The sequence below is a fragment of the Podarcis tiliguerta genome, assembly GCF_965153285.1.
Source record: "Podarcis tiliguerta genome assembly, chromosome: 12".
Taxonomy (NCBI): domain Eukaryota; kingdom Metazoa; phylum Chordata; class Lepidosauria; order Squamata; family Lacertidae; genus Podarcis; species Podarcis tiliguerta.
In genome coordinates, this window is record NC_139545.1 from 59078851 (window position 1) to 59093182 (window position 14332).

The window sequence follows — 14332 nt, forward strand, 5'->3', positions numbered from 1 at the left end:
TGCTGTCTCAATAATGCTCCACTTTCACTGTCATTCACCTTTTAGAATGTATTAGGCACGGCTTCTCAGTGTTCTGCATTTGTGAATCTCCCCCTCTTACGCTGCATTGCATCTCTCCTTACCTGACCCTGAAAGTGGAACAAATGGCAGGATGTTTTAGCAGCAGAGTGTAAATCAGCTCTCCGTGAAGCTATCTGAGACCCAGGAAGAGGATTTGGGGATGCTCTTCCTCACTGAAGGCGAGGTTGCCAGGGCACATGGGGCCACTCCAAGGTGATGGGGGCTCTTTCCTGGGGTAGGAGGGAGAGCAGCTCTTGAGGACCCCAGGGTTAGAACCCCCCCCCCCCAGCCTGGTGTGCAAATTGTACTCAGTCAACCACAGTTGAAATTCCTTCCTTGACCAAAAGGCAGGAGCAAAGAGGCAGATTCATCTCACAGAAATCCCTTCGGTTGCCATCACATTTGGCGGGGTCACTTCCCCTCTAGGAGGGCTAGACACGGCCCGGAATCAACCCCCCAGTGCTCCCAGTTTGGATGGCATGGCCCCTTCCTGCTTCTGGGCCAGCTGAGTCTGGCTCATCCCCCTGGGCTCTCAGGAAGCCTCCAAGATATCGGAAGGAAGGAATCCCTTTTAGTCTTCTGCCCAGTTCTGTCTGTCCTAAGGAGACGGGCCTCTACTTCTTACAGTGCTTACGACCTATTTTGACGGGCATTAATGATCGTGGCCCAACTGAACTGGACGCCAATTAGCTTCCACACCCAATTCAAAGTGCTAGTTTCTACAAAGGTCCGTATAGTTAAAGCTATGGTTTTCCCAGTAGTGATGTATGGAAGTGAGAGCTGGACCATAAAGAAGGCTGATCGCCGAAGAATTGACGCTTTTGAATTATGGTGCTGGAGGAGACTCTTGAGAGTCCCATGGACTGCAAGAAGATCAAACGCATCCATTCTTAAGGAAATCAGCCCTGAGTGCTCACCGGAAGGACAGATCGTGAAGCTGAGGCTCCAATACTTTGGCCACCTCATGAGAAGAGAAGACTCCCTGGAAAAGACCCTGATGTTGGGAAGGGGACGACAGAGGACGAGATGGTGGGACAGTGTTCTCGAAGCTACAAACATGAGTCTGACCAAACTGCGGGTGGCAGTGGAAGACAGGAGTGCCTGGCGTGCTCTGGTCCATGGGGTCACGAAGAGTCGGACAAGACTGAACGACTAAACAAAAACAAGTTTCTAACAATTCGTGAAACCACAGTAAAACTAACAAACATTAAAAACTTCCTTATCTAAAAGTCAGATAGTTGTTTATTTTCTTAACATCTAACAAGAGGGAGTTCCACAAGGCGGGTGACACTATCAAAAAGGCCCCCTGCCTTGTTCCATGTAACCTCACTTCCCACAATCAGGGAACTGGCAGAAGGCCTTCAGAAGTGGAACTCAGGGTCCAGGTGGAACATATTCATCAAAGTCTCTGAAAATTAAATTCATAGACAGCCATTGTCTGGTTTCTCCCCACTGTGACATCTTTGATGGCCTATGAGACTGGTCTTCTGACCAAAGCTCTGTCCACATTACAAGCATTGATATGGTTTTTCTCCTGTATGAATTCTTTGATGTGTTATGAGAACCTTTTTCCGACTGAAACTCTTCCCACATTCCATACACTGATATGGCTTCTCCCCTGTATGAATTCTTTCATGGACTATGAGATGGAACTTCTGGGTGAAACTCTTTCCACATTCGAAGCACTGATATGGTTTCTCCCCTGTATGAATTCTTTGATGTGTTGTGAGAACCTTTTTCCGACTGAAACTCTTCCCACATTCCATGCACTGATATGGTTTCTCTCCTGTATGAATTCTTTCATGGACTATAAGATGGTACTTCCTAGTGAAGCTCTTTCCACATTCGAAGCACTGATATGGTTTCTCCCCTGTATGAATTCTTTGATGTGTTGTGAGAACCTTTTTCCGACTGAAACTCTTCCCACATTCCATGCACTGATATGGTTTCTCCCCTGTATGAATTCTTTGATGGGCAATGAGACTCTTTTTCTGACTGAAACTCTTCCCACATTCTAAACACTTATATGATTTTTCCACTGTATGAATTCTTTCATGGGAAGTGAGACCATCTTTCCGACTGAAAGTCTTCTCACATACCAAACACTGATATGGTTTCTCCCCTGTATGAATTCTTTGATGTGTTGTGAGATGGGCACTTTTATTAAACCTCTTTCCACATTCCAAACACTGATATGGCTTCTCCCCTGTATGAATCCATTGATGGTCTATTAAACTTTTCTTCCAGCCGAAGCTCTTTCCACATTCCTGGCAGTTATATGGTTTCTCCCCTGTATGAATTCTTTCATGGGAAGTGAGACTATCTTTCCAACTGAAACTATTCCCACATTCCAAACACTGATATGGTTTCTCCCCTGTATGAATTCTTTGATGAGCTTTGAAACTTTTTTTCTGGGTAAAGCTCTTCCCACATTCCATGCACTGATAGGGCTTCTCCCCTGTATGAATTCTTTGATGGGAAGTCAGACTTTTCTTCCAGGTGAAGCTCTTCCCACATTCCATGCACTGATAAGGTTTCTCCCCTGTATGAATTATTTGATGGGAAGTCAGACTTTCCTTCCAGGTGAAGCTCTTTCCACATTCCATGCACTGATAAGGTTTCTCCCCTGTATGAATTCTTTGATGGGAAGTGAGACTCTCTTTCCAACTGAAGCTCTTTGCACATTCCAGGCATTGATAGGATTTCTTCCCCAATGGATTTCTTCGGAGGGAAGTGGAATGGGAGCTTTGACCGAAGTTCTCTCTACACTCAGAATATTTACATTGCTTCTCCATGGCGTAGACATGGTCATGGTCTCCCTGGTTCTTAATCTCTGATTCATCACCATCTGCAACAAAGAAAGAAACGGATCACAGCCTCAGGGAGAAACGCAGCCCTCGGTTATTGAACTTTGCTAATTAATGCTTGGGACAGAGGAAGAACTGAAGGGAATTAAAAGTAAGGTCTTACAACAGGCTTCACTGCTTTTGTTGACAGGCATTAATGAACATATGTATTGGAACCTGAGTATCAGGAGTGGGGCAGCAATAAATCACACGGAGTAAGTGAAGTTAACTCTTTATGAGAAGCAACAGGCTGCTCAGAAGTGTTAGGCCTAGTGAGCACAGCAATGCTTCCCTCTGGGTCTGGCCCCTATGAGCCAGTTGTGGGGACTGAAGTGTTGGGATACTGCCAGGGAGACAAAATCCATCATGACTCCACGTCGTCTCCAGACGTCCATCGATCTCCCGTAGACACGCAGTATCAGCAATTAGCGACACGAGCTCCAGAAATAGATTGCCACATTCCAGAGCCATGCACGCTCTATCAGCAGATAATGCACAGCGAAAGATGGACTCAGGAGAACATTATTTACAAGTTTATTTCTGCGTTGATCAGAACAAAGAAAAACATGACTGCCTGCTTCAGTGTTCCGGCACAGAGAGAGAAACGAAAACAAAGACACAACAGAAACATCCTGTGAAACAGGAAATACGCAGGCTGTGACACAAACATCCTGCTCCCTTTTAAGGTGGAACGGAAATATCCTAACATCCTCCCCCTTTCCGTGTAACCTGTAGTACCTGTGGTTCAACCCAATTGCAACCTCTGTACATAAACCTTAAGTTGTTCTCTGTTAACAACCTTAGACAACAGATCAGCAGGAATTTCATTTCCTGGCATGTAGGACACCTGAATGAGTCCTTTCTGAATACACTCTCTTGCACGATGTAGCTTAATCTGCAAGTACTTGGTTCTTTGCTTGCAACTCTCTGAGTTCAGCAAAGCCAAACAGGATCTATTGTCTTGATACACTTGCATAGGACATTTTACAGAAACTCTGATGTCCTTAAACAGTTGCATCAACCATTCACAATCCATGAGTGAAAATGACAGAGCATTGAGTTCTGCTTCACAGCAACTTAGGCTCACTGTCGTCTGCTTCTTGCACAACCAGTCAAACAGACCGTGGTTGTACATGTAGCATACTCCAGAAGTGCTTGTACCATCCGTGGTGTCACTTCCAAAACTAGCATCTGCAAAGATTTCAAGACCTCCAGTCTTCTGACTGGTGAACCTCAGTCTGTAGTGCAAAGCCCCCTTCAAATAGCGGGCTATGCGCACCAGAGCTTTCCAATCCTGAGCAGTAGGACTGTTGGCATAAGCAGGTTAGTGCTTACAGCTATGTCAGGTCTTGAACATCTAGCAATGAAATTCAACTTGCCTAGAATGCATCTGTATAGCGTAGTGTCAAAAAACGCTTCAGCAGTACTATCTACCTGGTAACCTGTCACCATCGGTGTGTCTGCTGGGTTTGCATCAACCAAATTCAACCTGGTTAATACATCAGCAATTTTCTGTGTTTGGTGTACCAGAAAATTACCTGCTTGGTCCCTCTCCACCTGCAGAGAAAGATAGTTGGATACCTCACCAAGATCCTTCATGTCAAAGTGCTCCTTCAGCTGAGCTAGGGTGCTTTGGTACAAAGCCTGATTCTTCCAAAACATCAGAGGATCATCAACAAAACATAAACAATACAGTTTGTTTTGCTCCTCCTCCTTGACAAACACACATGGATCAGCTTTGCCCTGGTGAAAACCTAGAGAAAGCAATGTCTCAGTGAGTTTTGTGTTCCAACACCTGGCACTCTGCTTGAGACCATATAAGGATTTCCGCAGTTTACAGACTATTCCCTTCTGTATCTGCATTCCATCAGGTGGAAGCATATACAGCTCTTCCCCCAAAATCCTGTACAGAAAAGCTGTATTAATGTCATGATGGGAAACACGCAGTTTCTCCTCTGCAGCAATCTTGAGGATCAGTCGAATGCTCTCATACTTGACGGTGGGTGAGTAGGTCTTGTGGTAATCCTGTCCTGGTACCTGTGAAAAACCTCTGGCAACCAATCTGGCTTTGTGTCTGACAACCTTGCCATCCTGGTCTGTCTTGGCCTTGAAGACCCATTTGCTGCCAACCAGTCTCATTCCTGGGACTACCGGTACCAGTTCCCAAGTTTGGTTCCTGTTCAAGGAATCAACTTCAGCCTTCATGGCATTAAGCCAAGGCTCAGCATCTTTAGAGGTTAACTCCTGAACCTCTTTGAAGTTTGAAGGTTCCCACACCTTCTCTGAGCTACTAAGAACAGCAGTTGCTGTCTTAGCAAACTCATCAGCAAATCTCTTTGGAGGTCTGCCTTTGGTCGCCCTTTCAGACCTGCGTACTAGACGCAAGTCTTCTGAACTCATCTCCGCCTTTTTTAGGAGAAAAGTGACCAATGGTGAACAATGGTTCTTCCAGTTCATTGTCAGACGCATCAGATGGTCTGACTGAGGCCTTTGCGCTCTTGTAGTCTGCTGTGTCATCACTGTCACTGACATCAGCAGCAGCGCCGCCTACTGAACTGGAATCCGAACTCTGATCATCATCATCATCCTCAGCTTCCTCAACATTATCTGCCTTTTTCACACCACCTTCATCTTCCTCTGGGTAACTCTGGAAAATTCCCACATTCCCCCCCCACTTAGGATTGTACTCAACACTCTTTGTGAACTTAATGGACTTAGAGTCAGTCGTCCATACCCTGTATGCTCCTTTTTCGTACCCCATGAACAAACCATGTGCCCCACGCTTCCCAAGCTTATTGCTCTGTGGGGTGTGTACCCACATGTCAGAACCAAAGATTCTCATGTGCTTGACGTTAGGTTTCTTACCAAACATCTTCTCATAGGGGGTACAACCAATAGGTGATGACAGTCTGCGATTAAAAGTGTAAACAAAAGTCGACAGAGCCTCCCCCCAAAACTTCTCAGGGAGACTGGCATCATGCAACAAGGTTTTCATGCCTTGAAGCAATGTTTGCTTTGCTCGCTCACAAACCTCCCATGGGGATCCAGGACTTGAGAGGCTATGCTGAATTCCCTTCTCAGTCAGGAAAGCTTCAAACTGAGAAGTGAATTCCCCGCCTCGATCAGTAAAGAGACAGCCGATTCGTTTACTGTGAACATTCTCCAACCAAGCACAGAATACTTTGAACCTGGGAAACACTTGCGATTTCTGCTCGAGTATAAACACATGAATGTACCTGGAAAAAGAATCAATTAGAACCATGAAGTACCTTGCTCTACCCAAAGAGGGCGCAAGTGGACCAACCAGGTCTGCGTGGACGAGCTGGTAGGGTTTGGAAGCCTGCCTGCTAGACTCCTTGCCTTTTGGAGCAACCTTCACCTTGTTCTCTGCACAAGATACACATTTCATGGGAAACCTTCAGGGTTTGATGTTCAAACCCTCAACCAATCCAGGCATCTTGGCCAGCGCCTGCCAAGACACGTGACAAAACCTTCTGTGTGCTTCATGAATACATCCTGCATGAAGAACTTTGTTAGTTTGTGCAACACAACAAGAATCAACATTTGACACAACAGCACCATTGTCATCATAACTTATACAGAACAAGCCATCCAAAAAATTTGCATGCAAAATGTCCTCTTTGCCTTTCCTGATGACACAGACGCTCCTCTTGAAGGAAATCTCAAAACCACACCCAGTCAGCTGTAGGACACTGAGCAAATTGTTTGCAGCACCTGGAACATAAAGTACATCTTTGATGGTAGTGTGCAGACTTGCCAGTTTCACAGTCCCTTCTCCTGAAATTCATAACGTCTTTCCATCAGCCAGGTGGATCTCACCATCTTGAGGTTTGAAGGAGATAAAGAGATGCCGGTCTTTTGCCAAATGGCAGCTGGCACCAGAATCTACAACAAATCTGGCCTTGGCCTTTGGAGCAGCTTTTCTGGCAAGCAAAACCTTGTTTTCCACCGGCGTGGGCTTAAGCTGCTTGCCCCCCTGCTCCTGGCCATCAGACTTGCCTTTAGCCTTTGGAGAAGATGTGCCAGCAAACAAAGCCTTGTTTTCCACTGGAGTGGGCTCTTCACCCCTCTTCTGCTTCGGGCCATCTGCAGGCATCTGTCACTGTTTACCTCTGGCCTTCCGGCCTCTGCAAAGGCGATGACCTTGGTTCTCACGAGAAACAGAGGTCTCAGCTGCCGACTCCTTGGCTCCCCCTGGAGGCTGGAATACTGCCTGGGATGACATCACAGTCAGCTCCCCCTGCAGCTTGCAACCGGTGACCTCAGCATCCCTGCATTCACTCGCATTCTGGGAAACAGCCAGGACCTCCGATGCAGTCAAACTCTGGGCTGGGATGAATGGCAGATGGGCTATCTTCAAAGCATTCCACATCTGACGTGCAGTCGCACTTCCAGCTCCCTACTTAAGCCGTGAGTCTTTTTCACTTTAGAGACTCCTTATCTTGGCAGCTCATTAATCACGAAGCCTCTGGCCAATTAAGCTGCCGGAGTTCAAAGAGACTCTGCCGCGGCAATGAAAAGCCTCACTTTCGCTTTTCCCCCACATATCTTCACAGTCTCTTTCGCAGTCTTACTCTCCTGTAAGTGCCGTGAATCTGGGCCCGAAACCTGTTGTTGGGATACTGCCAGGGAGACAAAGTCCATCATGACTCCACGTCGTCTCCGGATGTCCATCGATCTCCCGTAGACACGCAGTATCAGCAATTAGCGACACGAGCTCCAGAAATAGCTTGCCACATTCCAGAGCCGATGCACGCTCTATCAGCAGATAATGCACAGCGAAAGATGGACTCAGGAGAACATTATTTACAAGTTTATTTCTGCGTTGATCAGAACAAAGAAAAACATGACTGCCTGCTTCAGTGTTCCGGCACAGAGAGAGAAACGAAAACAAAGACACAACAGAAACATCCTGTGAAACAGGAAATACACAGGCTGTGACACAAACATCCTGCTCCCTTTTAAGGTGGAACGGAAATATCCTAACATGAAGGCCCTGCCTTCCCACAACTGACTAAGTCTCCTCCTCTCCCAGATTCTTCCTAAGGGATCTTAAATTCTAAAAGAGATATCAGGATCCAACAGGGAGCCTTACTGAGAGAGTTCATGATCCCACCATTCTCCTCCATGACTTCCTTATGCAGAGCTCTCTGGTCAGGATCCAGCAACGCCCACTCCTCATCTGCGAAATGAACAGCTATATCTTCAAAGCATACTAGACCCTAAAACAAGAAGAGAAAAGTCTTGCTCTCAGACAGCAGAAAGATCATCTTCTACACATTGTGCTGCTGTTTTGTGTCTGTTTGTTGCCGTATGGTTTTAATGGGATTGTTTGGCTGCACATTATAATTATGGATGCACGTTTTAATGTCTTAATGGAATTGTTTTATTGTGTATTTTAATGATGGGTATTCATCTTTGTGTAAATGGATGGAACTCCACCTCGTTTTCTTCAGATCCTTCTCTCTGCTCAACATTCCCCCCTTTCCTCTCCCCGTCTACTGTTCTGGAGGGGAAAACCTTTGCCATGGCCTAAAGCCAACTTCAGGGGTGCAGGGGGTCACAGGGAGGGGAAGGAGGGGGAAAGCCCTATAGTGTAACTGATGAGACTCTTGAGGTGAATTCTGGGCCCTCTTTTTTATGGTTTGTCAGCTGTTGAGAAGCCAATCTTAGTATTAAATGTTAAATTGGTAAATAAAACTGAAGCTACCGATAGATAATACTAGCATCATTCAGAAGGCTAGTGAACGTGAGGTGGTTGTTAATCATTCTCTGAACTTAACCTTCTGGAGTGGCCTTTACAGTCTTTGTTAAGGACAATTTTGACAGAAGTCTGTGGGAATGTTCAGGGATGCAGGAAGGGATATATTGTCTGATTATATCCTTATCCAACTTCTGTTAACATTCCCCTTATTTTTAAACTTTGCAGAGGATCCGTTTTGCTCAGGCTTGCTAAAGCCTGTATGATAACTGTTCTGGTATTTCTCCCTTATTCCTTTATAAAAGATAAGACATGACACAGTCTTCTACAATAGTATAAAAAAGAGTTTGCTCACATTCAGATCCCAGAAGGCAGACTTAGCTTAATGAAGTAACATACACTTGGAATCTATCTCATAAGGAGACAGTCATAGAATCATAGAATCATAGAATCATAGAGTTGGAAGAGACCACAAGGGCCATCGAGTCCAACCCCCTGCCAAGCAGGAAACACCATCAGAGCACTCCTGACATATGGTTGTCAAGCCTCTGCTTAAAGACCTCCAAAGAAGGAGACTCCACCACACTCCTTGGCAGCAAATTCCACTGTCGAACAGCTCTTACTGTCAGGAAGTTCTTCCTAATGTTTAGGTGGAATCTTCTTTCTTGTAGTTTGGATCCATTGCTCCGTGTCCGCTTCTCTGGAGCAGCAGAAAACAACCTTTCTCCCTCCTCTATGTGACATCCTTTTATATATTTGAACATGGCTATCATATCACCCCTTAACCTCCTCTTCTCCAGGCTAAACATGCCCAGCTCCCTTAGCCGTTCCTCATAAGGCATCGTTTCCAGGCCTTTGACCATTTTGGTTGCCCTCCTCTGGACACGTTCCAGTTTGTCAGTGTCCTTCTTGAACTGTGGTGCCCAGAACTGGACACAGTACTCCAGGTGAGGTCTGACCAGAGCAGAATACAGTGGCACTATAACTTCCCTTGATCTAGATGCTATACTCCTATTGATGCAGCCCAGAATTGCATTGGCTTTTTTAGCTGCCGCGTCACACTGTTGGCTCATGTCAAGTTTGTGGTCAACCAAGACTCCTAGATCCTTTTCACATGTACTGCTCTCAAGCCAGGTGTCACCCATCTTGTCCCTTTGTCCTCTCTGGGCTGGAAGCCAAGAGAGCATCTTTGGCTAAGCGGACGTTGTTTCTTCGATGCAGGTAGTCAAAGAGAGATGGCTGCCCTGCCCTGTGCTTTTGTCGTTACCTGCACAGGTGAGGCCATGCCCACCTCTAGTCACATGCAGAGGAAGTCTGTCCCAGCCCAGAAGGAAACAGGAAGTTTACCTACTGGCTGGACAAACATTCCTCCCCATGTGTAAACATGTTCACTCTAGGAATGTTGTACTTGACTGCTCTTGGGTTTCATATCCTACAAAGTCAAGAGCAGGAGCCTCTTTTCCCACAATGCTCCTTCTCCCTACCTGATCTGGTTCCAGAGCTGATGTTTCTCCTCTGCCTCCATGCAAAGATGGATGAAGAAGTCTTGGCAGCATCATTCTGTCACCTGTGAGAGACAAAGGGAGGTGGCAGGCCATTAGCACATGCTTTTCTTCGAGGTGAAGCAGTGCACCTCTAACTACAGATGGGGCGCTCTATGCGCGGTACCTTTGAAGGGGACTCAGAAACTAAGCCAGAAGGCGGCTACCAGACTGGTGACTGGCAGCAGCTGCTGGGACTATATATCACTGGTGCTGAAATACCTACACTGGCTCCAAGCACAATTCAGCATGTTGGTATTGACCTTTGAAGCCCTAAACAGCCTCGGCCCTGTAGAGCTGAAGGAGCATCTCCACACCAATCGTTCAGTCCGGACGCTGAGGTCCAGCTCCAAGGGCATTCTGGCAGTTCCCTCACTGCGAGGAGTAAAGCTACAGCGAACCAGGCAGAGGGCCTTCTCTTGGCCCCAAGTATCTTCCCCCAAAAGATGAAAAGAACCCACAGATTAGTTCCTAAATCCATAAAATGCAACCCAAGGGAGAAAAAGCTCCTTCCTCCTTACCTATTGGCCTCTCTCTCCTGACCAACGGAGTCTTCTCTGCCTCACAGGAATCCAGGCCCATTTCTGCAAAGATAATCTTTCCCTGAAAGAGCAACAAGGATTCAGAACAGAGGATGGAGAGAAATATTAGAAAAGGAATGAGAAAGGGAAAACCATTTGGGGATGCTTTCCGAAAGCTTAGTAGAGGATTTAAGGATACTCTCCCTTCTGTTCAGACCCCCTTGAGAGGATCCAGGGGAAAGTCTCTCTCACCTGCTTTCTCTCTGCCTGCTTCCTGTCCTCTGCCTGACTCAGGAGGAATCCTTCGGCCAGGGCCACCGCCTGGGAACTGGTCTCTGCTCCACATTCCCTCACCCAGCTCTCCATCTCCGGGGGAAGGACAGCCAGGAACTGCTCCAAGATCACCAGGTCCAGCATCTCAGCTTTCGTGTGCCTTTCTGGCTTCAGCCACTCATGGCAAAGGTGGTGGAGCTGGCTGCAAATTTCTCGGGGTCCTTTGGCCTCCTGGTAGCAGAACTGCCTGAACTGCTGGCTCTTCATATCAGAGTGGAGGGTGTCCTCCTCACCCAGGATCTTCTTCACAGAGCTTTCCCAGAATCCCTCACTGCTCCCAGTGTTGAAGGCATGGCCTCTTCCTGCTTCAGGGCCAGCTGAGTCTTGCTCATCCATCTGTGTTCTCAGGAAGCCTCCAAGATATCGGAAGGAACCCCTTGGCCTTCTGCTAAGTTCTGTCTGTCCTTATTAAAGTGGGTAGCAAATCCTACAAAGGAATACGTCTTTCTGTTATAAAATTGATATTATTATCATTCTTATTTTATTAAAATCCTATGATTCAAAGTTCAAGGTGTTTTTTAAAAAATAATATTGACAGCATCATCAAATACCTTTTCTAATGAGTCTGGCATCTTTTTTAGGGCCGGACGATGCCTGGTTTTCAACATCATAATACAGTATATCACCAGCTAAACATCCCAATACAGTGGTACCTCGGGTTAAGTACATAATTCGTTCCGGACCTCCTGAAACTGTTCTTAACCTGAAGCACCACTTTGGCCAGTGGGGGCTCCTGCTGCTGCTGCACCGCCGGAGCATGATTTCTGTTCTCATCCTGAAGAAAAGTTATTAACCCGAGGTACTATTTCTGGGATAGCGGAGTCTGTAACCTGAAGCGTCTGTGAGGTTCCACTGTGTTCTGGTTTTAAAACAGCTGCATTGGTTGTTCATTCAATGGAAGGGGCTCCCATGAGGGTTCACTTAGACCCCCCCACATCTGAAGAACCGCCTCCTTCCCTACAGACCCTCTGGGGAGGGGAGGCTGGCACGGGGGGGGGGGTGCTGGGCAGCCCCAGAAAGGGCATCCTGGTGGGAGTTCCTGGGCTGGGGGATACCCTCCCCACAGAGCCCCCCCCCCGCACCTGCCCCTCTTTCCCAAGGCCTCTGACCCCAGAGACAGGTGTTTCCAGGACCCAAACTCCTCCTGGGGCATTCTGGGAGCTGCAATGACCCAGAGGTCTGGGGGGGGGGGAGCTGCTCAGACTGTCCCCCCCCCCCCGGCTGCAATCTCTGCCCATCTTTTCCTAACCTGAAAGGGGGTTCTTTGCCTGCCTTTTCTCAGCACCCCAAGGGAGACCACCGTGGCCAGCTCGCCCCTTCCCCCTCCTCTCCCTGACCCCCCCCCATGCACCCTCCCGCTGCAGCCCCGGGACCCCTTTCTCCCAAGGGGGGGGGGAGAGAGGAGGCTCACCGCATCCCGGGAGGCGCCCCCTTGCACGGGCGGGAGGCAGGCAAACCTCCCCCGCTTGCAGGAAATGACGGGAGGGAGGGGAGGGGCCTTTGCTGGGGGGGGGGGAGGACCTGGTCCCACCCCCTCCTTCCTTTCCTCTCCTCTCTCGGAGCCCAGCTCAGTTCCCTGCAAGCCTTGCAAAGCGGAAAGGAAGAATCAGGGAGGAGCCCCGCCCTTTGCACCCGCCCAGAGAGGATTCTTTTGCGGGAGGGGGGCAGAAGGTGGCAGAGGACAGAAGGGCTTCCTCCGGTCTTATGGAGGCTTCCAAGGGAAAACACCTGCAGTTCAGATATGAAGATCCTGCAGCTCAGGCAGTTCTGCTACCTGGAGGCCAAAGGACCCTGAGGAGAAGCTTGCAAGCGGCTCCTGCAGTCTGGCTAGGAACCAAGCCTGGACTCCACCACAGTCCAGATGCTGAGCTTTCTTTATGTACAGAAGGAATACTGCAGGAATTTATGTATAGGTGGGGGGGGGGGTGTTGCCCCTCCAGCAGATATCATACACATGCAGCCCACTACCAAAATCAGCACAATCACTTTTGTGATTTCTCTCCACGAAACCAGCCTCCCCTATCTATTCAAAGGGCCTCTGCTGCAGGATACCAAATGTAAGAATTCACTGATCAATGTATCTCTGTACTGGCTCACTGGGAAAACTTCAGAAATTCATCTAGACATGTGAGCTCAGCTACTCAGCAGCCCCTCTGCCTGAGTCTTCCTGGCATCCTGAGACCTGAGTGCCAGGCAGGTAGCCATGCCAGAAATAACAAACCCAGATGAAGACAAAAGGGTGTGATGAACTTGGCTGGGAAACAGGGAAATGTAAATATCTCTTTTGTTACACTTGATGGGTGTTTGGAGGGCAAGGGGAACCATGGGGCAGGGTCCAGGATGCTCAGATTGCTGCCACCAGACCTCCCCTTTCATGATTTAGTTTGGGGGGGTTGTAATATGGGGATTAGCAGCTAATAAAAGTTTGGGTTCTCTTTTGTTCGTGGCTTCCATCTTGTTCCACTTGGTGGCAGGTGGGAGTCCTGTCGCGACAGTCTTCAATAAAGACCAAGCCGACTGGCTGCTGTTTTGCTCTGATATTCCTGGCCGGTGTCCTTGTTTTTTGTCCAAGGGAGCCCTCAGATTTCTCCGTTAACAGGAAGAAGCTGAAATAAACCTCAAGCCCTCCTAGAGGGACAGTGACCACTCAAAATATGCAGGCAACTGAAGGGGTTAATGGGGGCACCCACAGGAAGATGAAGGCTGGCTGGCAAAGGACCCTGTGTGAGAGGCAAGGGAGGGAGGGAAGCTTTTGGGGGTAGCCAGGATTTTTTTTGGGGGGGGGGAGAACCTCCTTAGCTATGTACTTTTGAGTTTTTTTAAATTGGGGGTGGGCAGCTGTCCCTCCTTGCTGCCCCTTGGCTCTGCCCATGGGCTGGGAGAAGAAGGGGCAGCTCCCAGGTGAGAGCTGGGAGGGCCTATCTGCTTGTCTGCAAGACAAGGATTAAGATCTGCCTTTGAGAGCCCTCTGAACTTTCCCCCATGGAGCCCCCGCTCCTGTTCTCACAAGGGCCAACCAGGGGCCTCCTCTGGGAAGCCCATCAGCAGGACTGGAGCGCAAGGGCAACGCTTTCCACCTGTGGTGCCCGACATCTGGGATTTGGAAGCACTGCAGAGCACGGCCCAAAGGGCAAGGAGCCGCCCACAGCGCCACACATTGGTCACGTGCTTTTTTAAAAGCCATCTAGCTTGGTGGGCATCTATGAAGAAGCACTTTCTTCTCTCCGCCCTCCATCTTCCAACAGTTTATTTACTGCACAGGTCAGGTTTTTGTCTTTGTATTTGGTGCATATTCTATGTCCAAAGGTT

The 14332-nt window shown here is 48.1% G+C and overlaps 2 protein-coding genes across 3 annotated transcripts in view; both read right to left on the minus strand.

Moving 5' to 3' along the window:
• The window catches only part of LOC310660880 (uncharacterized protein), a 63383-nt gene that overhangs the window by 25291 nt on the left and 23760 nt on the right, over positions 1-14332 (minus strand). The gene's annotated exons all lie outside the window — the stretch shown is intronic.
• On the minus strand, positions 1280-12629 carry LOC310660892 (uncharacterized protein). Of its 2 annotated transcripts, XM_083406373.1 has the most exons (7): positions 12309-12629; positions 11575-12267; positions 10943-11450; positions 10691-10772; positions 10113-10195; positions 8023-8149; positions 1280-2908 (listed from the first exon to the last, which is right to left on the minus strand). In XM_083406373.1, exons 3-7 carry the CDS (start codon positions 11357-11359, stop codon positions 1569-1571), a joined length of 2049 nt encoding a protein of 682 aa, XP_083262499.1. In that variant the 5' UTR covers positions 11360-11450; positions 11575-12267; positions 12309-12629; the 3' UTR covers positions 1280-1568. The 2 variants fall into 2 exon arrangements, with proteins under 2 accessions (XP_083262499.1, XP_083262498.1); XM_083406372.1 differs by lacking the exon at positions 11575-12267 and having other exon boundaries at positions 12435-12629.